Source organism: Lissotriton helveticus, chromosome 4_1, assembly GCF_964261635.1.
Source record: "Lissotriton helveticus chromosome 4_1, aLisHel1.1, whole genome shotgun sequence".
Classification (NCBI taxonomy): Eukaryota; Metazoa; Chordata; class Amphibia; order Caudata; family Salamandridae; genus Lissotriton; species Lissotriton helveticus.
The window spans coordinates 82326609-82354427 of record NC_136063.1 but is presented as its reverse complement, the minus strand read 5'-3'; the positions used below and the strand labels follow the sequence as shown (position 1 = coordinate 82354427).

Genomic DNA, 27819 nt, shown 5'->3' with positions numbered 1-27819 from the left:
ACGCCGGGATGCCAACATAAAGTGAGTTGGCATAATCAATCCTAGAGACTACAAGGGCCAACAGAGCCAGAGTCAGGGCCTCCGTGCTTAGAAAATCGGGAGATCTTACAGATCTTCCGAAGATGGAAGAAACAAGAAGATACCACGGCACTGATCTGGGGCTTCATGGAAAGGTCCTTGCTAATGATGACTCCTAAACTTTTTGCTGAGTTGACGGGGCAGGGAGGGGGGAGCCAAAGCTGGAAGGCCAGCAGTTAGAGTTCCAGGGATTGGAGGTACCTCCGACCAAGACCAGCTCGGTCTTGTCAGGGTTACGTTTTAAGTGATTGTCCTTCATCCAGTTACCAATAAGACACAAGGTAGACTGAAAATTATAAATTGATTGGTCGGAGGAGTCAATGTCAAAGACTACCTGGATGTCATCAGCATAGTTAAAAGCAATGACATTGCTACCCCGTAAAGACCGGATGAGGGGAGTCAGATATAGGTTAAAAAGGAGGGGAGAAAGGGAGGAGCCCTGGGGGACGCCACATGTCAGCTTAACTTTATCCGCTGAGTAGTTGGAAAGGCGAACAGCCTGATGGCCGGTTGCTTAGGAAGGAGTGGATCCACTCAAGGGCCGGCCCCCGGATGCCAGCGTCTCCGACACGGCCGACCAAAATATCATGGTCGACCGTGTCGAAGGCAGCTGACAAATCCATGAGCACCAAGGCCTGGCTGATCCCAAGGTCCGCTCCTCTCCTCAGCTCCTCCATTACTGAAAGGATAACTGACTCAGTCTAATGGGCTGGCCTAAAGCCAGCCTGTTGCGGGTCGAGGAACTGGGCATGTTCGATAAACAAACTCAAAAAGTTAGTGACATGGACCTCCAGGACTTTACTAAGGTAGGGGAGCAGAGAAATAGGATGAAAGTTGCTCATTAAGGAGGGGTCCGCATTAGGCTTTTTCAAGATGGGTACCACTTCGGCTGTTTTGAAGGAGTCAGGGACCAGGCCAAGCCGAAGGGAATTGTTAAGAAGTGCCGGGGGGGGGGGGGGGGGGGGGGGTTGGGACAGATAGTAAAAGCCTCCCGTAAAATATGGGGAGGGCAGCAGTCTGTGGGAGAGCCAGAACCCACCTTTTTTAACAGGACAAAGAATTCCTCCTCAGATATCAGGGGTATCTGGGCCACTGTGTGAGGGTTTCTGGTGGCAGATGTAGTGGGGAATATGGAAGTAGAAGATGGGGTGCGAAGAGGAATAATATTTTTAATTTTCGCAATTTTTTCCACAAAAAAAGAGTTAAGAGAGTCGAAAGTGCTTGAGAGGGGGGGGGGGTTTAATAGTCACTCTATCGGGGTGTGAGCTCTTCCACTATAGAAAAAATATCTTTTGCCTTGGTGGCGGAGTCAGTAATCCTCTTAGAGAAATACAGGGTTTTTGCCTGGAGAATAGATTGCTTATAATCTTTATGCTGGGCCAGGAATAACAATTTATTCTCTGGGGCATAATTACGCCTCCAGCTACGTTCGGCCGGCCTGAGTGTAAGTTTTTTTGTTTTTAACTCATCAGAGAACCATCTCTGGGCATCATGGGGGCGCTTTAATTTAAGACGTCTGAGTGGCGCCACAATATTGCTGGCCGATTCAAGCCAGTGCCTCATACTGGTAGCCTGAGTGTTTAGGGAGTCATGTTCGGCGGGGGAGGAGGCGCTAAGTAAGGAACAAAATTCATTGAGGTCAGCCCTGTTCCAGTTCCTGGCCAAGAAATTCCCCGTAGGTGTTTGACTAGTGTGGGGGCGAAAAGTCAGGGAAAACGTAATAATAGAGTGGTCAGACCACGGACAGGGAAAAATAAGGGGTTGGGAGATCTCCAGATTGGACGTCCAGACCTGGTCTAAGACGTGGCCTTTAATGTGCGTTGCCGACTGGATATGTTGAGTGCAATTCATGCCCGCTAAGAGATCCGTGAAGGCAGAAGAGCAAGTGCTCTCCCTAGCATCCGAGGGCCAGTAATTAAAATCGCCGATCAGCACTTTTGAGTTGTTGATCACCAGTTGGGAGAGCATATCGCCGAACAGTGACGGGAAGCCAGGCATGTGTTGGGGGGGTGGGGGGGGACGATAAACAAGAACACAGATAAGAGAGGACAAGGAAGATTGAAGTCTTAAGATGAGGCAGTCGACTGATGGTATAGTGACAACCTCTAGGGATGAAAACCTGATAGAGTGTCTAACAATGGCTGCGACCCCCCACCTGGCTTACCAGAAGATCTATTGGTCTGGAGGATGTAATAGCCCGGGGGCACCGCTGCCAGAATGTATGGGGTTGACTCCTCATTGAGCCAGGTTTCCGTCACTAGGAGTATGTCGGGTTTCTCGGAGTCCAATAAATGGAAGATCTCTAAATGGTGTTTAACCAGGGAGTGGGTGTTTAAGTAGCTGACAGAAAAGATAGAGCTAGTTACTCTATTAGCTGGGGGGGGGGGGGGGGGGGGGGTAGAGAGTCGCGAGGGCCAAGCGGGGCAGGAGGGGTCAGGGCCGCTGATAGGGGAGATGTGAATTCCTGAAAATCGGACCTGGGACAAAGAAAACCCAGTGAGCCGAGTTGAGTTTGCGCGGTGGGGCTGAGAGGCCAATGATTATAAAGACTAATTAATAACGGGGCTGCGTAGGAAATTAAATGGGCAGAGTTTCCTGCCTCTGGCCCCGAACGGGCGCAGGCGGGCTTGCCTTTAGCACGCCCGCTGCGCGCGTCCGCTGTGCATTCGCGGTGACATGTGCAATATGTAGCTTAGCCCCGCCTCCAGCTAGACCACAGCCTACGGTCCTGCCGGGCTCAGGGACTGACCAAAGATGGCGCCCTGCCCTCCACACAATCGGCAATGCAGCCGCGATGGACCGTGGCAGGGGGAGCACACCTCACAGCAAGTAAGTAAAAAAGAATAAAAAATTAGTGAGGAGTAGCGATTTTAAAAAGTCCAGCAGTCGCTTTTAAAAGCGCAAATAATATGATTCAAAAACAGGCAGATAGCGGTGGAGTGAAAGTGAGAAAGCAGAAGAGAACACAGCAATCTTAAATCATTACTAGCGTGCCTCGCAGTCTGCCCCCCAGCGCTCAGCGGTATTGCAGGAGCAGCCACCACCTACTGGTACCGTTATTTGTCTACTGGATTCACTTTTGTATCCATTCTATCTCCCAAATGCCGATATAATTCAAGTCCCCTTGCTTCACTAGTATTCCACATTCTAGGCTATCAGTTTTCTACAATGAACGGATCCTCTGATTATCTTACAATATCTGCATTCTATGCGTCGCTTTTTTCATGTTTGCCACAGTGAAATGCCTTTAATGAGGGTATCGGAGTGAAGCTTTTCCTAGATTCAAAACAATGAAAATGTTTATCATCAGTATGGATTTCATGATGCATAAACTGATTTATCGGCGAAGCTTTCCCCACATTCTGTGCACTGATAGTGTTTCCCACCAGTGTGGGCTATTTGATGTCTTAAGATAGCTTTCTTCATAGTGAAGCCTCTCCCACATTCAGCACACCAATATGGTTTCTCACCAGTGTGGATTCCTTGATGCAACAACAAGCGTACCCTTCACAGTAAAGCTTTTCCCGCATTCAGGGTTTCTCACCAGTATGGATTCTCTGATGCTTCAACAGTGAGCTCTGCTGAGTGAATCTTTTTCCACATTCTGTGCAATGATAGGGTTTCTCACCAGTGTGGATTCTCTGATGCGACAACAATGTGCATTTCACAGTAAAGCTTTTCCCGCATTCTGTACAATGATAGGGTTTCTCACCAGTATGGATTCTCTGATGATTCAACAGTGTGCGCTTCTCAAGAAAGCTTTTCCCACATTCTGTACACCGATGGGGTTTCTCACCCGTATGGATTCTCTGATGATTCAACAGTTTGCACTTCGAAATAAAGCTTTTCCCGCATTCTATACAGTGATAGGGTTTCTCACCAGTATGGATTCTCTGATGCTTCAACAGTGTGCATTTCACAGTAAAGGTTTTACCGCATTCTTTACAATGAAATGGTTTCTCACCAGTATGAATTCTCTGATGCCCCACCAGGCTGCTCGTCAAACTGAAGCTTTTACCACATTCTGTGCAGTGATAGGGTTTCTCACCAGTATGGATTCTCTGATGATTCAACAGTGAGCTCTGATGAGTGAACCTTTTTCCACATTCTATGCAATGATAGGGTTTCTCACCAGTGTGGAATCTCTGATGTAACAACAAATGGCTTTTCGCAGTAAAGCTTTTTCCACATTCTGTGCAATGATAAAGTTTCTCACCAGTATGGATTCTCTGATGAATTAACAGTGTACGCTTCCCAGTAAAACTTTTCACGCATTCTGTACACTGATAGGGTTTCTCACCAGTATGAATTCTCTGATGGCTCAACAGCGTACCTTTCTCAGTAAAGCTTTTCCTGCATTCTGTGCACGGATAGGGTTTCTCACCGGTGTGGATTCTCTGATGCTTCAACAGGGTGATCTTCTGAGTGAACCTATTGCCACATTCTAAGCAATGATAGGGTTTCTCACCAGTATGGATTCTCTGATGCTTCACCAGCGTACCCTTCACAGTAAAGCTTTTTCCGCATTCTGAACACTGATAGGGTTTCTCACCGGTGTGGATTCTCTGATGCATCAACAAACTATCTTTCACAGTAAAGCTTTTCCCACATTCTGTGCAGTGGAAGAATTTCTCTCTAGTTTGGACTCTCTGGTGTTTTAACAAACTGTATGCCTTGATGGAGCTTTCCCCACATTCTGTATACTGATAGGGTGTTCTCCCCATTATGAAGTCTCTGATGTACTAACAGTTTGCACTTTGCAGCAAAGCATTTCTCACATTCTGTACAGTGATAGAGTTTATCGGTGGAATGGGTTGTCTGATGCATCATCGGTGTGCCGTTCTCATTGAAGCAATTCCTACACTCTGTACAGTGATAGGGTTTCTAACCAGCATGGGTACTCTGATGAATGTACTGTATGCTATTCCAAATGAAGATTCTCTCACATTCGGTACACTGATAGGGTTCCTCAGCAGTATACATTATCTTATGCTTCACCAGTGTGCCCTAATCAATTAATATTTTTCCACTTTCTGTTCAGTCACATGGTTTCTAACTAGTATGGGCTATATGAAAACAGTGAATTCTTCTCAGTGAAGGTTTCCCACATTCATTACACTGAAAGGGTTTCTCACCAGCACATATTGGTTCACTAGTGTGCCATTCTCAGTGAAACTTTCCCACTTTCTTTACAATTGTAGCGTTCATCACCTTTATGGGCTCTCTGGTCTCCCAACAGCTTCTTTGGTTGCGTTGAGCTTTTGCCACATTCCGTACACTGGTATGACCTATCCTCAGAAGGAACTATCTAATGCCTGTGCAGCGACGAACCCTCCGTGCAGGTTTCTCCACATTCCATATAGAGCTAGATTTTCTCCCCAGTAAGCTTGCTCTGATATTTCAACAGAAATGTTCTGGTGGGTCACGCTTTTCTCCCACTCCTTCCACTGGTATGGTTTATCCTCAGGATATTCAGATTAACTGCTCTAATTTCGCATTAGAATTACAATTGTGGGAGTGCTGAGTGAAGCTTTTCTCCCATTATGCACTAGTTTTTGTTTTCTCACGACATGAGAACATCTGAGGTAACTATCTGAGGTACAAATTCAGAGCAAAGGGTTTCACACTCTGTATACTCAAAGAGATGATTTCTGGTGTGCATCTTTTAAACCGTCCATAGAGATAAGCTCTGCATGAGCCTTTTCACACACAAGGCCTGTGTTTCTCCCCAAACGTATATCGTAGGGTCTGTATCCAGGTCCAACCTCCAGCTGAGAGTTTTCTCAGACTCTACACACTTATTCGATTGATCATCTGGTGATGCTGCCAAGGGCTTTTCTGTTGCCGGGGTGCTGCAGGTATCTTCTTCAGGTTCTTTGATTCTGTAAATGAGAAATAAATCTCCATGAGGGTGGGAATGAAATCAGGTAGCAGTTTTCATCAAAGGGACTATAAAAGACAGCGAAACAGGATGAGGAAGGAGTTATTTTGAAGGGAACGGCAGAGAAAGAGAGAGGAGAAAAGCAACAGAGCTATACTGAAGACATCATGATTTAATGTCACAGTAAGAACTGATCAGACAGTTCACTTTTGAAAACAATTGTGTCCCCCAACCATGACACTTTACTGGTTGTTGGCCCAGCTACAGCACCAGTACTTCCAAGATTGACCAGTAACTTCTAGGACTGGTAAAGTGTGTGAACAGTCCCTCCACTGACTCAGACTCCAAATACCAGATCCCTGGAAGCGCCACTGGATCTGCCTTAGGATCTTATTGACTTTGTGAAGTAAACTTCCCATATGCAATTAATATTGGATTAAGTCTCTTCGCAAATTAGAAGTATTTCTTATTTAAGGAGAGGTTTCATAACATTTCAGACCTACAATGTCCTAAGACAAGTTACTTATCTCCCATAAAGTAGCGAAGTGAGGAGGTGACATGCCATTTCAAAAATTCATGTAGAGATTTTGCAGTAGAATCTTTCTCCTCTTGTACTTATTGACTCTAACTGGGTAAGGAAGCACAAATCAACCAGCAGAGAATAGACACAGACAACGGTCTTGAGGAATATATTCTATATTTAGTAACCCGCAACTAGTATAAGACACACCTCAGTTAATCATAAATCACGCAGGCATACATAGGAGTACAAAGCCAAAAATTATTTATGATCCCAACACAGGAAGCCCTACCTCACAGAGCAAATGTGGGATCCAGGAAAGTCTATGCCTGCTACTGTGAAGAAGGATAGACAACATCCTTCTCTCACCAGAAAAGAATCCAGGACCACAAGAGCCTTCCCTGCCTTGCAAAGTAAGCTACAGCCCATAGGAAGCCAACTCACACCCATCAGCAATCTTCTCCTGAAGGTGTTCCCCCCACCATCACATCACGCTGTTAATGGGAATAGGGGTTGGGGTAAGAGGTGTGATAAAGGGTCCGGGATGATCTGGGAGGGTGACACTCACCCCTGCCCGGGACCACTGAGCATGCTCACAATAGAGCTGACTGCTGGGCAAAGAGTCAGCTCCCTAAGACAGAGCAAGACAGGAAGTGTCAGATCACCTCCCTCCTGCATGGCCTACATTTTATTACAATAGTAGAAGAGAACTTTTGCGATGGAAAATAGAGACTTGGTCCTGATAACACAACAACTGGCCCTAGACTAACCCCAAATAACCTTTCATTCATACATACATACATTTTCTACACAACCATTTTGCCACAGAGTCCCGCACTCTTTATGCACACAATCCCAAAAGACCAATAATTCTTTCCCAGCTCTCTATGCTTCCGCACATACCAAGGGAGAAAATTAACATTCCAAAGTTAATAGTCTACAGGGAAAACCACACTTTCCAGAGAGATCTGATCTACAATCAGGCAGGGTCTGTCATGACAAGAGCCCTGAGGTGTAGGGACGGGGGCAGAAACCATCACCCTTCTCAGCACACCAAGAAGCACAATGTGCCCAGTAATCAGCCCTGGCAGAGGGATAGCACGCAGCTAGGATGACATTTGCCCCTTTAACTGTAAATCAAGAGTGCCCACATATCCTTGCTCAGTCTCAAAACCACGAATGCGGAGGAATGTTTTTTCAGGTTGCATTTCCAAAATTCACATCAGGCCTATTCGGACATCAAGGCACTTTACGAGTCGATACAATTAAGGTGAAGACTAGATGTGCAAGCAAGTTCAGAGGTACCTTCAATTGTGAGACGATTTGAAAAAGAACACTGAATGCATATAGTGATTACAAAAGGTACAATACAGGATCAGTGAAGAATATGCACTAGTCTGCGACCAATTAACACGGAGGCTGCTGGGGCTCAGAGGAACACTGAGGCTCTAGCGGGGTCAGAGGAACACTGAGGCTCTAGCGGGGTCAGAGAGGCTGCAGGGGCCTCAGAGGAGAACAGAAGCTGCCGGTGCCTCAGAGCAGCACAGAAGCTGCCGGTGCCTCAGAGGAGCACAGAAGCTGCCGGTGCCTCAGAGGAGCACAGAAGCTGCCGGGGCCTCAGAGGAGCACAGACACTGCAGGGAGCTCAGAGGAGCACAGAAGCTGCCGGTGCCTCAGAGGAGCACAGAAGCTGCCGGTGCCTCAGAGGAGCACAGAAGCTGCCGGTGCCTCAGAGGAGCACAGAAGCTGCAGGGGGCTCAGAGGAGCACAGAGGCTGCAGGGGGCTCAGAGGAGCACAGAGGCTGCAGGGGGCTCAGAGGAGCACAGAGGCTGCAGGGGCCTCAGAAGAGCACAGAGGCTGCAGGGGCCTCAGAGGAGCACAGAGGCTGCAGGGAGCTCAGAGGAGCACTGAGGCTGCAGGGAGCTCAGAGGAGCACTGAGGCTGCTGGGAGCTCAGAGGAGCACTGAGGCTGCTGGGAGCTCAGAGGAGCACTGAGGCTGCTGGGAGCTCAGAGGAGCACTGAGGCTGCATGGACCTCAGAGGAGCACTGAGGCTGCAGGGAGCATTGAGGCTGCGGGAGCTAAGAGGAGCACTGAGCAGCACCCGCAAGATATTTTGGCATAGATAAGCTAATTCTCGGCACAAAAACTGAAATATGCAGCATTATTGTAGCAATTTATTTTATTTGTAATCCTTCTTTTTACTCCTTAAATGAATGCAAACTGTTTTAGCATAGTATTTCACTTTGAAATAGGCTGGTCTAAAGTGTCTGAGAGTGTTTTCTTTTTAGCCGTTTATGCTAAAGTTAGGACCTTCAAATAAGGATTTATTATCAGCAAAACTATTATAATCTGGTACTTTTGTGAAAATAAAGTGACCAAACACTACTGTCACAGAACACAGTGCTTTGTTAAATGAGGTTAAAGGACTCCATTTCTCCGGGATAGCTGTCAATACATAATCAAAAGCAGTTCTGTCTTAACCTCAAACAGATGAAAGGTAAAGTAGGCCCTGCCAGGTTCTAACTCGTGACCTCTAAGTTATGGATAACTCTTCACAACAAATGCTCCAAGTACTGAACTTCCTTCTCAAAAATGAATGAATCGCATCATCAAATCTCTCAATAACAGCCTCACCCCAAACAGGACTTGCAGTCAACAATACCACAAGCTATCTTCAGACATGCGCTCTTATGCTGGGCTGGACCACTACAGAAAACATACGTTGGATGTTATGTAACTGCTCTCAACTGAATAATCTTTGAAACCTGGTCTGTCTGTATATCTAATGTACAATGCGGATTCTTAATTTGGACTGTAGTCAATGAATCAGTAACAAGTGACCCCCATTTATGATTTTCTTTGGCAACAACACTTTGTATTCTGGTGTACGCAGATTTACTTTTCCCTTTTAAGGCACAGGCTTCCAAGGTCCATTATGTTATGTTATGTTATGTTATATTAATTTATTATGCGCGCAGATACTCCAGCCAAGGAGCGTCCCGGCGCAGAGACAAGGTAGTACATAACACAACAAGAAAATGATGATACAGAAAAAACACCTTAAAACAGGAATGTTTTTATAGCCCTCCGGAAGGTCAAAAGGTCCTCCAACAGGCGAATTTCCACAGGGAGGGAGTTCCAAGCTGCTGCAGCTTTTACGCTAAAAGATCGGCCACCCATACGGCTAAGTCTGAATCTGGGGACCACAGCAAGGGCCAAACCCTGGGAACGGAGGGTACGGGTGGGAACATAAAAGGAAAGACAACTGGATAAAATTTCCGGGCCAATACCTCTCAAGATCTTGAAAGCAAGACACAAAACCTTAAAGAGGATACGCTTCCTTACAGGAAGCCAATGTAGGGAGCGCAGAACATTTGTCACCGAACAGAATCTGGGCAGGCCGACAATCGCCCTGGCCGCAGCATTCTGAACCCGCTGCAGGCGAGTTAACTCGGCCTGGTTGGCCCCGGCCAGAAGAGAGCTAGCATAATCCAGGCGAGAGATGATAGTTGCCTGGATCATCAGCTGCCTGGTCGGGGCGTCTAAGAACTTGAGAACAGGTCTCAAGCCTCTTAACAGACCAAAGCAGCAGGCAGCATTTTTTTTGGTGTGCCCTACAAAGGTGAGGCCCGCATCCAGCCAGACCCCCAGATTTTTCACCTCCGACACCGGGGTCGGAGTGGGTCCCAGCTCTGAAGGCCACCATTGGTCGCCCCACAGCTCCACTCCCTTACCGACAACCATCACCTCTGTTTTAGTGGCGTTTAGCTGGAGACAGTTACCTGTCAACCAGCTAGCCACCGCCTTCAGTCCAGACTGAAACCTAGGGGCCTCGGTCGCCACGTCCCCGCTGAGAGTAACCGCCAGCTGTGTGTCGTCGGCATATGAGACCAAAGTTAGGCCCCACTGCCTAGCGACATCAGCCAGCGGTCTCACGTAAAGATTGAACAACGTGGGACTCAGCGAGGACCCCTGCGGAACCCCCATGGCCAGCGGTTGGATTTTGGACTTAAAGGGAGGAATGGCAACACAAAAGGAGCGGTCATCAAGAAAGGAGCGGAACCATTGCAACGCCAGGCCGCCAATGCCATACTCCTCAAGCCGATGCAGGAGGATGCTGTGAGATACCGTGTCAAAGGCGGCGCTAAGGTCTAACAATATAAGCGCCGCCGTTTGACCAGCATCCAACCTTGCACGGAGATGTTCCACCATCACAAGTAACGCGGTCTCCGTGCTGTGACCAGCACGGAAGCCGTTTTGTGTGGGGTCGAGGGCATTGGTCTGGACAAGATGTTCAGACAGGGCCAAGTTGATATGGGCCTCTGTGATCTTTGCCGGCCAGGGTAGCAACGAGATGGGACGGTAACTTTCAGGCTTAGACGGGTCCAGTGAGGGCTTTTTGATGATTGGGGACACCACAGCTTGCTTCCACCTAGCTGGAACTACACCCGATTCCAAGGAAAGGTTGACAAGGGACCGCACAGCTGAGCGTCCCATAAAAGCCTGTTCTCGAAAGAGAGCGGGCCTTACTGGATCGGAGGGAGATCCAGATTTGATCTGCAACGCAAGTTTGTCAAACCCATCCATGGTAAGAGGGGGGAAGGCAAGCAGAGTAGTCTGATGAGGTGGCCCACTGGTACTTTCCCAACCGGACCCTATGCTAGGGAATGTCCGATATATAGCTTGGACTTTCCCCAAGAAATATGAAGCAAGGGATTCACAGTGGGAAAGGGAGGTTACAGTCAAGGAGGTCGTCCGCTTTGCCATAAGATCTTTCACGGCCTTAAAAATGGCCTTAGACGGATTGGCACTGTTCCTGAATTCTGCGGCATAAAAAGCCGCTCGGGCTCGACAAATAGCCCGATGGTAGAGCTTTACGGACCTGGCATATTCAGCTTTTAAATCAGCCCCATAGGTCTTCCTCCAAGCCCTCTCCGCCCGTCTACAGGCTCCCTTCAGGGCACGAAGGGCGCCATCGTACCAGGGACTTGACTCTCTAGAGTTGACTTTGGACGATACAATAGGTATCAGAGAGTCAAGAGCCCTGGTAATCCAGGAACAAAAGAGGTCATACCCCTTTTCTACATCCGTCAAAGGACCCAGCGGCTCCTCTAGTGGAAGAAGATGAAAGTCTTCTAACCTAAGTTTATGCCAAGCTCTCCTCGGTACCCGCCTAGCCGAAGAGATGGAAGAGGTGGCTGAGACAGGACAAAGAATGGACACCAAGAAGTGGTCTGTCCATTCTACCGGTAAGATAGAGGTAATTTTAATCTCCGGTAAATTAGTGAAAAAGGGATCTAAAATATGCCCCCCTGTATGGGTTGGCTGGGAGACCAACTGGGAAAGTTGAAAGGCCTCAAGGTCAGAGATAACGGATCGCACTATAAGACCTGAGAGGGTGTCGAAATGCAGATTTAAATCACCCATGATGGAAAAGTTGGCACAGTCTGCGACCAAAGGGCCAACAATGTCGGTCCAGAAAAGGGGGTGGTGATGAACAGAGTGTCTGAATTAAGCAGACCACTCTTACCCAGTCCAAAGATCAGGGCTTGATCCATCACCGTTATTTATCTCACTGCCCCATCCCAGCTCAGAACCTGGCTATATGCAAATTAGTCTGTCCCTGGCCCAGTGCATCATGGGAACAGGGCAGACCAAACTACCAAGCCAATTCTTCACCAGAAAGGAGACAAGCTACCGGGGACCGGTTTCTGGCATTTCAGCCTCTTCGGCCCGGCTTGCTTGAATCCTGATGGAGCAGTGAGAAAGGGACTCATGTCTGAGTATACCCTGCCACACCTATAGTGGCCAAAAACGATACAGAAAAGGGGGTGGTGATGAACAGAGTGTCTGAATTAAGCAGACCACTCTTACCCAGTCCAAAGATCAGGGCTTGATCCATCACCGTTATTTATCTCACTGCCCCATCCCAGCTCAGAACCTGGCTATATGCAAATTAGTCTGTCCCTGGCCCAGTGCATCATGGGAACAGGGCAGACCAAACTACCAAGCCAATTCTTCACCAGAAAGGAGACAAGCTACCGGGGACCGGTTTCTGGCATTTCAGCCTCTTCGGCCCGGCTTGCTTGAATCCTGATGGAGCAGTGAGAAAGGGACTCATGTCTGAGTATACCCTGCCACACCTATAGTGGCCAAAAACGATACAGAAAAGGGGGTGCTTAATTCAGAGACTCTGTCCATCACCACCCTGTGTTGTAAATTATTTTGTCCACCCTAAGCGTGGAAGGGTATACTCAGATGTGAGTCCCTTGCTCATTGCACCATCAGGATTCAAGCAAGCCGGGCCGAAGACGGCTGAAATGCCAGAAACCGGTCCCCGGAAGCTTGTTTCCTTCCCAGTGTAAGAATTGGCTTTTGTAGTCTGGTCTGCCCTGTTCCCATGATGCACTGGGCCAGGGACAGACTAATTTGCATACAGCCAGGTTCTGAAACTGGGATGGTGCAATGAGCTAAAAAACGGTGTTGGATCTAGCCCTGATCTCTTGACTGGGTGAGAGTATTCTGCTTAATTCAGAGACTCTGTCCATCACCACCCTGTGTTGTAAATTATTTTGTCTACCCTAAGCGTGGAAGGGTATACTCAGATGTGAGTCCCTTGCTCATTGCACCATCAGGATTCAAGCAAGCCGGGCCGAAGACGGCTGAAATGCCAGAAACCGGTCCCCGGAAGCTTGTTTCCTTCCCAGTGTAAGAATTGGCTTTTGTAGTCTGGTCTGCCCTGTTCCCATGATGCACTGGGCCAGGGACAGACTAATTTGCATACAGCCAGGTTCTGAAACTGGGATGGTGCAATGAGCTAAAAAACGGTGTTGGATCTAGCCCTGATCTCTTGACTGGGTGAGAGTATTCTGCTTAATTCAGAGACTCTGTCCATCACCACCCTGTGTTGTAAATTATTTTGTCCACCCTAAGCGTGGAAGGGTATACTCAGATGTGAGTCCCTTGCTCATTGCACCATCAGGATTCAAGCAAGCCGGGCCGAAGACGGCTGAAATGCCAGAAACCGGTCCCCGGAAGCTTGTTTCCTTCCCAGTGTAAGAATTGGCTTTTGTAGTCTGGTCTGCCCTGTTCCCATGATGCACTGGGCCAGGGACAGACTAATTTGCATACAGCCAGGTTCTGAAACTGGGATGGTGCAATGAGCTAAAAAACGGTGTTGGATCTAGCCCTGATCTCTTGACTGGGTGAGAGTATTCTGCTTAATTCAGAGACTCTGTCCATCACCACCCTGTGTTGTAAATTATTTTGTCCACCCTAAGCGTGGAAGGGTATACTCAGATGTGAGTCCCTTGCTCATTGCACCATCAGGATTCAAGCAAGCCGGGCCGAAGACGGCTGAAATGCCAGAAACCGGTCCCCGGAAGCTTGTTTCCTTCCCAGTGTAAGAATTGGCTTTTGTAGTCTGGTCTGCCCTGTTCCCATGATGCACTGGGCCAGGGACAGACTAATTTGCATACAGCCAGGTTCTGAAACTGGGATGGTGCAATGAGCTAAAAAACGGTGTTGGATCTAGCCCTGATCTCTTGACTGGGTGAGAGTATTCTGCTTAATTCAGAGACTCTGTCCATCACCACCCTGTGTTGTAAATTATTTTGTCCACCCTAAGCGTGGAAGGGTATACTCAGATGTGAGTCCCTTGCTCATTGCACCATCAGGATTCAAGCAAGCCGGGCCGAAGACGGCTGAAATGCCAGAAACCGGTCCCCGGAAGCTTGTTTCCTTCCCAGTGTAAGAATTGGCTTTTGTAGTCTGGTCTGCCCTGTTCCCATGATGCACTGGGCCAGGGACAGACTAATTTGCATACAGCCAGGTTCTGAAACTGGGATGGTGCAATGAGCTAAAAAACGGTGTTGGATCTAGCCCTGATCTCTTGACTGGGTGAGAGTATTCTGCTTAATTCAGAGACTCTGTCCATCACCACCCTGTGTTGTAAATTATTTTGTCCACCCTAAGCGTGGAAGGGTATACTCAGATGTGAGTCCCTTGCTCATTGCACCATCAGGATTCAAGCAAGCCGGGCCGAAGACGGCTGAAATGCCAGAAACCGGTCCCCGGAAGCTTGTTTCCTTCCCAGTGTAAGAATTGGCTTTTGTAGTCTGGTCTGCCCTGTTCCCATGATGCACTGGGCCAGGGACAGACTAATTTGCATACAGCCAGGTTCTGAAACTGGGATGGTGCAATGAGCTAAAAAACGGTGTTGGATCTAGCCCTGATCTCTTGACTGGGTGAGAGTATTCTGCTTAATTCAGAGACTCTGTCCATCACCACCCTGTGTTGTAAATTATTTTGTCCACCCTAAGCGTGGAAGGGTATACTCAGATGTGAGTCCCTTGCTCATTGCACCATCAGGATTCAAGCAAGCCGGGCCGAAGACGGCTGAAATGCCAGAAACCGGTCCCCGGAAGCTTGTTTCCTTCCCAGTGTAAGAATTGGCTTTTGTAGTCTGGTCTGCCCTGTTCCCATGATGCACTGGGCCAGGGACAGACTAATTTGCATACAGCCAGGTTCTGAAACTGGGATGGTGCAATGAGCTAAAAAACGGTGTTGGATCTAGCCCTGATCTCTTGACTGGGTGAGAGTATTCTGCTTAATTCAGAGACTCTGTCCATCACCACCCTGTGTTGTAAATTATTTTGTCCACCCTAAGCGTGGAAGGGTATACTCAGATGTGAGTCCCTTGCTCATTGCACCATCAGGATTCAAGCAAGCCGGGCCGAAGACGGCTGAAATGCCAGAAACCGGTCCCCGGAAGCTTGTTTCCTTCCCAGTGTAAGAATTGGCTTTTGTAGTCTGGTCTGCCCTGTTCCCATGATGCACTGGGCCAGGGACAGACTAATTTGCATACAGCCAGGTTCTGAAACTGGGATGGTGCAATGAGCTAAAAAACGGTGTTGGATCTAGCCCTGATCTCTTGACTGGGTGAGAGTATTCTGCTTAATTCAGAGACTCTGTCCATCACCACCCTGTGTTGTAAATTATTTTGTCCACCCTAAGCGTGGAAGGGTATACTCAGATGTGAGTCCCTTGCTCATTGCACCATCAGGATTCAAGCAAGCCGGGCCGAAGACGGCTGAAATGCCAGAAACCGGTCCCCGGAAGCTTGTTTCCTTCCCAGTGTAAGAATTGGCTTTTGTAGTCTGGTCTGCCCTGTTCCCATGATGCACTGGGCCAGGGACAGACTAATTTGCATACAGCCAGGTTCTGAAACTGGGATGGTGCAATGAGCTAAAAAACGGTGTTGGATCTAGCCCTGATCTCTTGACTGGGTGAGAGTATTCTGCTTAATTCAGAGACTCTGTCCATCACCACCCTGTGTTGTAAATTATTTTGTCCACCCTAAGCGTGGAAGGGTATACTCAGATGTGAGTCCCTTGCTCATTGCACCATCAGGATTCAAGCAAGCCGGGCCGAAGACGGCTGAAATGCCAGAAACCGGTCCCCGGAAGCTTGTTTCCTTCCCAGTGTAAGAATTGGCTTTTGTAGTCTGGTCTGCCCTGTTCCCATGATGCACTGGGCCAGGGACAGACTAATTTGCATACAGCCAGGTTCTGAAACTGGGATGGTGCAATGAGCTAAAAAACGGTGTTGGATCTAGCCCTGATCTCTTGACTGGGTGAGAGTATTCTGCTTAATTCAGAGACTCTGTCCATCACCACCCTGTGTTGTAAATTATTTTGTCCACCCTAAGCGTGGAAGGGTATACTCAGATGTGAGTCCCTTGCTCATTGCACCATCAGGATTCAAGCAAGCCGGGCCGAAGACGGCTGAAATGCCAGAAACCGGTCCCCGGAAGCTTGTTTCCTTCCCAGTGTAAGAATTGGCTTTTGTAGTCTGGTCTGCCCTGTTCCCATGATGCACTGGGCCAGGGACAGACTAATTTGCATACAGCCAGGTTCTGAAACTGGGATGGTGCAATGAGCTAAAAAACGGTGTTGGATCTAGCCCTGATCTCTTGACTGGGTGAGAGTATTCTGCTTAATTCAGAGACTCTGTCCATCACCACCCTGTGTTGTAAATTATTTTGTCCACCCTAAGCGTGGAAGGGTATACTCAGATGTGAGTCCCTTGCTCATTGCACCATCAGGATTCAAGCAAGCCGGGCCGAAGACGGCTGAAATGCCAGAAACCGGTCCCCGGAAGCTTGTTTCCTTCCCAGTGTAAGAATTGGCTTTTGTAGTCTGGTCTGCCCTGTTCCCATGATGCACTGGGCCAGGGACAGACTAATTTGCATACAGCCAGGTTCTGAAACTGGGATGGTGCAATGAGCTAAAAAACGGTGTTGGATCTAGCCCTGATCTCTTGACTGGGTGAGAGTATTCTGCTTAATTCAGAGACTCTGTCCATCACCACCCTGTGTTGTAAATTATTTTGTCCACCCTAAGCGTGGAAGGGTATACTCAGATGTGAGTCCCTTGCTCATTGCACCATCAGGATTCAAGCAAGCCGGGCCGAAGACGGCTGAAATGCCAGAAACCGGTCCCCGGAAGCTTGTTTCCTTCCCAGTGTAAGAATTGGCTTTTGTAGTCTGGTCTGCCCTGTTCCCATGATGCACTGGGCCAGGGACAGACTAATTTGCATACAGCCAGGTTCTGAAACTGGGATGGTGCAATGAGCTAAAAAACGGTGTTGGATCTAGCCCTGATCTCTTGACTGGGTGAGAGTATTCTGCTTAATTCAGAGACTCTGTCCATCACCACCCTGTGTTGTAAATTATTTTGTCCACCCTAAGCGTGGAAGGGTATACTCAGATGTGAGTCCCTTGCTCATTGCACCATCAGGATTCAAGCAAGCCGGGCCGAAGACGGCTGAAATGCCAGAAACCGGTCCCCGGAAGCTTGTTTCCTTCCCAGTGTAAGAATTGGCTTTTGTAGTCTGGTCTGCCCTGTTCCCATGATGCACTGGGCCAGGGACAGACTAATTTGCATACAGCCAGGTTCTGAAACTGGGATGGTGCAATGAGCTAAAAAACGGTGTTGGATCTAGCCCTGATCTCTTGACTGGGTGAGAGTATTCTGCTTAATTCAGAGACTCTGTCCATCACCACCCTGTGTTGTAAATTATTTTGTCCACCCTAAGCGTGGAAGGGTATACTCAGATGTGAGTCCCTTGCTCATTGCACCATCAGGATTCAAGCAAGCCGGGCCGAAGACGGCTGAAATGCCAGAAACCGGTCCCCGGAAGCTTGTTTCCTTCCCAGTGTAAGAATTGGCTTTTGTAGTCTGGTCTGCCCTGTTCCCATGATGCACTGGGCCAGGGACAGACTAATTTGCATACAGCCAGGTTCTGAAACTGGGATGGTGCAATGAGCTAAAAAACGGTGTTGGATCTAGCCCTGATCTCTTGACTGGGTGAGAGTATTCTGCTTAATTCAGAGACTCTGTCCATCACCACCCTGTGTTGTAAATTATTTTGTCCACCCTAAGCGTGGAAGGGTATACTCAGATGTGAGTCCCTTGCTCATTGCACCATCAGGATTCAAGCAAGCCGGGCCGAAGACGGCTGAAATGCCAGAAACCGGTCCCCGGAAGCTTGTTTCCTTCCCAGTGTAAGAATTGGCTTTTGTAGTCTGGTCTGCCCTGTTCCCATGATGCACTGGGCCAGGGACAGACTAATTTGCATACAGCCAGGTTCTGAAACTGGGATGGTGCAATGAGCTAAAAAACGGTGTTGGATCTAGCCCTGATCTCTTGACTGGGTGAGAGTATTCTGCTTAATTCAGAGACTCTGTCCATCACCACCCTGTGTTGTAAATTATTTTGTCCACCCTAAGCGTGGAAGGGTATACTCAGATGTGAGTCCCTTGCTCATTGCACCATCAGGATTCAAGCAAGCCGGGCCGAAGACGGCTGAAATGCCAGAAACCGGTCCCCGGAAGCTTGTTTCCTTCCCAGTGTAAGAATTGGCTTTTGTAGTCTGGTCTGCCCTGTTCCCATGATGCACTGGGCCAGGGACAGACTAATTTGCATACAGCCAGGTTCTGAAACTGGGATGGTGCAATGAGCTAAAAAACGGTGTTGGATCTAGCCCTGATCTCTTGACTGGGTGAGAGTATTCTGCTTAATTCAGAGACTCTGTCCATCACCACCCTGTGTTGTAAATTATTTTGTCCACCCTAAGCGTGGAAGGGTATACTCAGATGTGAGTCCCTTGCTCATTGCACCATCAGGATTCAAGCAAGCCGGGCCGAAGACGGCTGAAATGCCAGAAACCGGTCCCCGGAAGCTTGTTTCCTTCCCAGTGTAAGAATTGGCTTTTGTAGTCTGGTCTGCCCTGTTCCCATGATGCACTGGGCCAGGGACAGACTAATTTGCATACAGCCAGGTTCTGAAACTGGGATGGTGCAATGAGCTAAAAAACGGTGTTGGATCTAGCCCTGATCTCTTGACTGGGTGAGAGTATTCTGCTTAATTCAGAGACTCTGTCCATCACCACCCTGTGTTGTAAATTATTTTGTCCACCCTAAGCGTGGAAGGGTATACTCAGATGTGAGTCCCTTGCTCATTGCACCATCAGGATTCAAGCAAGCCGGGCCGAAGACGGCTGAAATGCCAGAAACCGGTCCCCGGAAGCTTGTTTCCTTCCCAGTGTAAGAATTGGCTTTTGTAGTCTGGTCTGCCCTGTTCCCATGATGCACTGGGCCAGGGACAGACTAATTTGCATACAGCCAGGTTCTGAAACTGGGATGGTGCAATGAGCTAAAAAACGGTGTTGGATCTAGCCCTGATCTCTTGACTGGGTGAGAGTATTCTGCTTAATTCAGAGACTCTGTCCATCACCACCCTGTGTTGTAAATTATTTTGTCCACCCTAAGCGTGGAAGGGTATACTCAGATGTGAGTCCCTTGCTCATTGCACCATCAGGATTCAAGCAAGCCGGGCCGAAGACGGCTGAAATGCCAGAAACCGGTCCCCGGAAGCTTGTTTCCTTCCCAGTGTAAGAATTGGCTTTTGTAGTCTGGTCTGCCCTGTTCCCATGATGCACTGGGCCAGGGACAGACTAATTTGCATACAGCCAGGTTCTGAAACTGGGATGGTGCAATGAGCTAAAAAACGGTGTTGGATCTAGCCCTGATCTCTTGACTGGGTGAGAGTATTCTGCTTAATTCAGAGACTCTGTCCATCACCACCCTGTGTTGTAAATTATTTTGTCCACCCTAAGCGTGGAAGGGTATACTCAGATGTGAGTCCCTTGCTCATTGCACCATCAGGATTCAAGCAAGCCGGGCCGAAGACGGCTGAAATGCCAGAAACCGGTCCCCGGAAGCTTGTTTCCTTCCCAGTGTAAGAATTGGCTTTTGTAGTCTGGTCTGCCCTGTTCCCATGATGCACTGGGCCAGGGACAGACTAATTTGCATACAGCCAGGTTCTGAAACTGGGATGGTGCAATGAGCTAAAAAACGGTGTTGGATCTAGCCCTGATCTCTTGACTGGGTGAGAGTATTCTGCTTAATTCAGAGACTCTGTCCATCACCACCCTGTGTTGTAAATTATTTTGTCCACCCTAAGCGTGGAAGGGTATACTCAGATGTGAGTCCCTTGCTCATTGCACCATCAGGATTCAAGCAAGCCGGGCCGAAGACGGCTGAAATGCCAGAAACCGGTCCCCGGAAGCTTGTTTCCTTCCCAGTGTAAGAATTGGCTTTTGTAGTCTGGTCTGCCCTGTTCCCATGATGCACTGGGCCAGGGACAGACTAATTTGCATACAGCCAGGTTCTGAAACTGGGATGGTGCAATGAGCTAAAAAACGGTGTTGGATCTAGCCCTGATCTCTTGACTGGGTGAGAGTATTCTGCTTAATTCAGAGACTCTGTCCATCACCACCCTGTGTTGTAAATTAACAATGTCGGGGAAAGCATTTCTAAACACCACATCGCTGCCGGGCGGACGATAAACGACCATCCCAGAAAGCGTAAACTCAGGGCAGACAGAGACCTTAAACAAGGCACTTTCACACCCAGAGATATTAAGGGCACTCCACACACATGAAAAGCTGGACCTTACTATTAGAGCTATGCCCCCACCTCTGGACGATCTATTCAGGGTGTACATAGAATAGCCAGGGGGACAGGCTAGATTGGGAATAGCATTATCCACATCCTGGAGCCAGGTTTCAGTTAAGGCAAATATGTCCGGGGCTTCCTCCTCAATGAGGTCATAGATGTTCTGATAATGTTTCAGAGCTGACCTAACATTAAGGTTCAGGATCCGCAAAGAGGAAGGGGGGTCTCTAGTACGGCGAGCAGCCAGGGAGTTGTTCCGAGGGAGGGGCCACGGAGAGTCAAGAGCCCACCCTTTACAAGGGCACTGGTAAGGGCCTCGTAACGGATGCACCGGTGGATGGATGCAACTAGGACTCACCTGACCGATAGAATACAGGCACTCCCGCGAGTATGTTAGCATGGCGGCGCAAGAATGGAACACTAGCCGTCAACCAGAATCCCGCGACGTCCAGCGCGTCCTTAGCGTGGACGGGCGCAGACGGGCAGGACTCTGGCACGACTCCGGCCACGCGAGGACGCGCCCGCTGCGCGATCCCGCTGCGCTAGGGGAGGAGCATTAAGTAGGTGTTCCCAGGCGGCGCATGCGCACTCAAGCGCTAGCAGATAGACACGCCTCGCTCCACTCACCCCACTCCAAGATGGCGACCTACAACACAAAGGGCACCCACCCCAGGACCAGACCCGCCCGAACTGCGGTGCGGGGCTCAAATTATTGTGCAGGTAAGGGCGAAATTAAAAGCAGGGTCAAATGACCAGAAATAACACAAGATGTTTTAAAAACAGCAGTTTACTGCCAAAACGCGCTAAGCGCTCTCGCAGCGTCAGCTACCTTGTCAGGGGCCGGAAGCAAGGGGGACTCGCCTTAAGTAGGTGTTCCCAGGCGGCGCATGCGCACTCAAGCGCTAGCAGATAGACACGCCTCGCTCCACTCACCCCACTCCAAGATGGCGACCTACAACACAAAGGGCACCCACCCCAGGACCAGACCCGCCCAAACGGCGGTGCGGGGCTCAAATTATTGTGCAGGTAAGGGCGAAATTAAAAGCAGGGTCAAATGACCAGAAATAAACACAAGATGTTTTAAAAACAGCAGTTTACTGCCAAAACGCGCTAAGCGCTCTCGCAGCGTCAGCTACCTTGTCATTACGCAAGTGCTGTTGCTTAAAATTCAGATTTGCACATTTGAGCCCCACATCCAACCTTTGAAAACAAAAAAATATTCTTACAGTTTCAATCTAAAAAAGATTTGTTGTGCATTCTTCAAACTCAATACAGAGCGATTCAGGCTGCTGACGTCTGCACAGGGTACACATTACTTGTGCAATAGGCAGATGTTCCACATGTCAACAACAAGAAGCAGGGCCTTTATTTTTGATGAAAAGTTTACAATGTCATTACTGGGAAGCCTACAACAAGCATTAGCATAGCGAAAAAGTCTCGCCTTTGGGACCTCATAAATGCTTAGCCAGAGCTATTAGATTTGCTAAGGTATTTAAACTATGTGGAAGAGCAGCGTGCCTGCTGGGCAGCATGTTGAAAAGTTATGATACAAAAAATGTCAAAAATATTTTTGTTCCCTTATATAACCAAACAGACATTATTATGTTCAACTGAACGGCCCTATTAAACATGCATTTACAATGCATCGGTCTCGCCTTTGCAAAAGTTAGAGCTATTGGCATTGTAATTGACAACATTTTTATATATGTGTTGATTTTGAAAATAGCTAAATAAATGGCATTGTCATTTACAATGCCAATAGCTTAATCTTTCGCAAATGCGAGACCTATTGCATTTGCACCCACACAGAGCAACACACAGAGCCACATGCACCCATACACAGACAGGACCACACAGACAGAACCACACACACAGACAGAACCCCACACACACACAGACAGAACCCCACACACACACAGACAGAACCCCACACACACACACACACACACACAGAACCCCACACAGACAGAACCCCCCCCCACACACACAGACAGAAACCCCCACACGCAGACAGAACCCCCCACACGCAGACAGAACCCCCCACAAGCAGACAGAACCCCCCCACACACAGACCGAACCCCCCACACACACAGACAGAACCCCCCACACACACAGACAGAACCCCCCACACACACAGACAGAACCCCCCACACACACACACAGACAGAACCCCCCCACACACACACAGACAGAGAGAACCCCACACACACACAGACAGAACCCCACACACACACAGACAGAACCCCACACACACACAGACAGAACCCCACACACACACACACAGAACCCCCCCCACACACACAGACAGAACCCCCCCCACACACACAGACAGAACCCCACACACACACACAGACAGAACCCCACACACACAGACAGAACCCCCCCACACACAGACAGAACCCCCCCACACACAGACAGAACCCCCCCACACACAGACAGAACCACACACACACACAGACAGAACCACACACACACAGACAGAACCCCACACACACAGACAGAACCCCACACACACAGACAGAACCCCACACACACAGACAGAACCCCACACACATTCACCGCAGGTTTCAAGTTGTCACTTTACTACGTCTCTAACCACGACGACATGACCTCACTTTCTCGAGACAAAAAGGATTTGGGGAACAACTAAATGGGAGGCCGATGGACAAATATAAGCGGTAGAACTGCATTCTTCAAAAAAATGAAAATTGGACTATAATAAGAAGACTTGAACCTGCTTCTCCAGCTATAAAGTTGGCAGCTTTGAGAGAGGGAAGGAGGGCGGAGGAGAAGAGACTGCTGGAGTGATAGCATGAGACGAGAGCGGAGGTACGAATGGCTGATGTCAGCAGCAAAGAGTTAAAGAGAGAAGCCGGCTTCAAGAGGGAATGGATGCAACAAGCTCTGAAGACTGAAGAGGAGAGAGATAAGAAGGGCGGAGGAGTAGAGACTGCTGTAGTGACAGCATGAGACGAGAGTGGAGGTATCAGAGGCTGATGACAGCAGCGAGAGGTTAAGGAGAGAAGCCGGCTTCAAGAGGAAATGGAAGCAACAAGCTCTGAAGACTGAAAGGGAGAGAGGGAAGAAGGGCAGAGGAGAAGAGACAGCATGAGCCGAGAGCGGAGGTACGAATGGCTGATGTCGGCAGCGAGGAGTTAAGGAGAGCAGCCGGCTTCAAGAGGGAATGGAAGCATCAAGCTCTGAAGACTGAAGGGGAGAGAGGGAATAAAGGCGGAGGAGAAAAGACTGCTCGACAGACAAACACTAGACAGAAACTAGACAAACACCAGCAAACAAGTTTTGGCAAAACCAATAGGTCTGGACTTGATGGCTGTATTTTTTTTTTTTTACATATTTACGCAAGATTTTCTGACCAAAGCCCCTCTAAGTGGATAGATTATGAGGGAAATGTTTAGAGAAAACAAATGTCTTAAAGGCCAGACCGAACAAAAAAAATAAACGGAAGACTGGTGATAAGGCTAAATCTGCCTGAAAGGCCAGATCTCAAAACAACCATCATAACTAGGCTCTGTTGGAGAAATCACTATTGGCGGGCACCTGGTGTGTAATTCTTTTACAAGTCAGCATCCAGCACTCGGAAGGGGCGAGCATGCTTATGAAGATAAGTCCCCTCGGAAGCCACAAGTTATTTTCAAGTTTATTTTAATGTAGATAATAATAGAGCCCTCAGTGAATATTGATATTAAAAGGGAGTTAAAAGTGAATGAATATGGTAGCTTAACATGAGTGGGAGTTACGACGAATATAATGATAGGTGGGTGATTGGACTGATTAATGGACAGATGGATGCAATGAGGGGTGTAGGGAAAGAGGAAGGTAGGCAGGAAAGAACGACCAAAAGAGAGATGATGTGCGGATGAATGAATGACTGCATGGATGGACGGATGAATGGATGGATGATGCGTGGGTGGATGGTTGCAGGGATAAATGGTGGCAGTTGGTAAGAGGTAAACAGTGAGGAAAAGAAGTGAGTAGGCAAGGATAGACAGATAGATAGATACTCGTCAAAGCGGAGGCTAAAATAACATTGTATAAAACTTGTCCAGGAAAACAGAAGAACAAATTAACATTTAATAATAAAACAATTTCTTTCCCTCTCCATGTTTTTGGTTTTGTTTAGTGTCATTGCAGCGGGCCCCAGAGAGTATAGTATATAATGGTTAGTAATGATAAAGTATACAGTGACACTGACGTTTTTGGCCAGGTTTTTGTTAACACCTGCGTGATGCCTTCTAACTCATTTCCATGTCTAGTTATAGGGAGCAGCAACAAGGCTTAACTACTAGTTCCCAATTTAAACCACAGGCAAACAACACTATGCACGTGGAAGTGACGTCGTCCCGAACATGGTATAGCCGCCTGGATCCTTAGCGATGCTATGCATCTAGCAGGCACACGCACCCTTATCTGGGATAGATGCGGGGATGAAGGGGCAGACCCATTCTATAACCGAAAGTAATACTCACCGCTGCTCCAGGCAGCCCAGATGTGGTGATTGTCTGGCCAGGCTAGGAGATGGCCATAAACACTGGAGCACTTTCAGCAGCGTGGGCACAAGATGGAGCGTGACTTGGGGCCTGTGGCAAAGAAACGGGGGCTGGCAGAGTTCGCCCTCCCCGCACAGAACACTCACATTACCAGTACCGTTAGGGAGGGGTGAGACTACAGGACCTGGCGGGGAGACGCCGAGGCCAGCAGCAGCAAGCAACAGAAGGCTGGGCGCAGGAAGTGACGTCGTCCCGACCATGGTATAGCCCGGGTGGCTCTGGGCAGTGTCTAGAGCCACACTGGCTGCCAGGCGGATCTGGATCGGAGGAAAGGGCATACTTACCTCGGAAACTATTGCACTCACCAGTAGTAGTTAAGTTAGCGAGGATATGTGGAATTTCCGTCCGCAAACGGACAGGTGTCCCCCCCCAATTGTGTTTCTAAACTCGAATTCGAAAACGAGCACTTGCCGCTATGAAAGAAGCCCAAACTAGTCCTAAACCAAGGCTACTGCCCGGCCGCCATCTTCAGAGGAATGAGAACAAAAAACCTTTGAAGAAAAAAAAAATATAACATCCGCCCACCGCCGCATGACGTTGTTAAAGGGGTGGGATGAGTAAAAATCACCGGAACGCCCACAAATCTGCTTGGGCAATGACTGACAGATCTCTCTTCCAATGGCTAGCCTCCATTTAAGGAGCTAGCCAATGGATGAGAGAGGCGGGACAAAGCCCCGTACTGGTAAACATAAGATTTCGCCTGCGCGAACACTGCTGCGCAGTGCTACGCCAGGCAAAACCTAAAAAAAGGGCTCTTTCCGGACCAGAACTGGCTTTCTACCAGATTTAGTGTATTTCTTTTCAGCAGTTTGGCTTGTAGTTGTCTAAAATCCCTATGGGAAATTGCATAGGGAAATACATTTTGGGACCCCTCTCTTTTTTTCTCAGCCCCAGCTTCACAATTCATCCTGAAACTTTCAAGACAGCAACTGAAGTGATGGCATACTAGTTTTGAAATTTCGTGACGATTCGTCAAATGGCCCCAAAGTTATTAGCAAAACAAAAAAAATATTTTCCAATAGACTCTAGGTCCTAACTGTAAAAAGGAAAAATGTCTATATATCTATTTCCGGTACAGGTAAAGGGAGGGAGGGAGGAGTCGATGGAATAGGGAAAATAAATAAATAAAACCACTTACGTTGGGCTTGCCGGCTCAGCGATCTTCCGAGTGCAAGGTAAGTGATTTTATTTTCCCTATCCTGTTGTCTGGCGACTCCCTGCCTCCGCCCTGCTCCACCGCTCTTACCTGTACCGGCCCCGCCTGAATGTTTGTATGTGTGCATGTATGTATATGTATATATTTCACTTTTTTTAACAATCATTTTAAATTTGCATTTTTTTCTTTTTTGGGGCAGAAGCCCCCCACCCTTTTTCAAATGCTTTATTCTCCCTTTTTTGTAATCCTACTAATCTATGCCCCTACCCACCCCTAAACCTTAAAAATGAGTAAGCACTCTATTCCCTTATCCACCCCATGACCCTACAATTCCTTACCACCATAAACCCATACTCACCCCTAAACACAATCCTTACTACCCAGTTTCCCTACCGAACCATAAACCCTTAAAACACTTATACCACCCAATACCTCTACCCACTCCTAAAAACTAAAAAATACCTTTACCATCCTAAACATCTCTTGCCACCCATCCTATACCTCTACACACCCCTAAACCCTAAAAAAAATACTCTTATCATATACCCCTAAACCCTTAAAAAACAATACACTATACTGTTAGCCACCCCAAACCCTAAACACCCTTACCACCCAATACCCCTAAAAAATATTATCATCCTATACCTCTCTACCCACCTCTGAATCCTAAAAACACCCTTACCCCCTAATAGCCTTACCCACCCTTAAACCCTAAAACCACCCTATACCACTTCCCACCCTAAACATGCCAAAACCACCCTATACCACTACCCACAACCTAAAAATAAGCTTACTACCCTATACCCTTACACAACCCTGAATCCTAAAAACACCCTTATCACCTTGCACCCCTAAACCCTAAAATGCCCTTACCACCCTATACTTCTACGGACCCCAAAACCCTAAAAAATATTACCAACCTATTCTCCTACACACCTGTGAACCCTAAAAGTACCCGAACCTCTCTATACTCCTACCCAAACCCTTAAAACACACCACCTTATAACCTAGCCCACCCGAAACTAACACATATTTATATGCGTGTGTATGTCTGTGGTTGTGTATATATATATATATATATATATATATATATATATATATATATATATATATATATATATATATATATATATATATGTGTGTGAATATTTGTGTGTATATATGCAAGTATACATATAATGTGTGTGTGTGTGTGTGTATACACATCTATTCACACATACCTTAAATACACTTAGCTTGCATTGTAAAACCATGCGTGGTAAAGGCATATGTGTGGTGAAAGCATTAGTTTGTAAAGGCATTTCTGGTAAAGGTATTGTGCGGTAATGCCTGTGTTGTAAAGGCTGCTTCCCAGTTGCAAAATCAATAACATTTACAGATAACCTTGAATAAACCTTGTTATATCGTCCATTCATGTTTATGCTAGTTATAGCAGGCTCAAATAGTACAGCTTGTGTACATGTACAACTTGGGGAGTCATCTTTTACTCCATACTAGGTTTGTCAAATTAATCAAACCTGATTACTAGAGGTTGGCGAGCCACTGAAAGCACTGGTCAGGCTTGAGCCTGAAGCCTGGCTCTTGCTCAGCTGG

At 47.9% G+C, this 27819-nt stretch overlaps 1 protein-coding gene across 1 annotated transcript in view; it reads right to left on the bottom strand.

The window, feature by feature from the left end:
* Positions 1–27819, bottom strand: part of LOC144828373 (uncharacterized) — a 319027-nt gene that overhangs the window by 248793 nt on the left and 42415 nt on the right. The window contains 2 exon segments of the mRNA XM_078686485.1: positions 3614–4799; positions 4801–5960. Of these exon segments, the coding sequence (XP_078542611.1) occupies positions 3614–4799; positions 4801–4908 (1294 nt within the window). The 5' untranslated portion in view covers positions 4909–5960.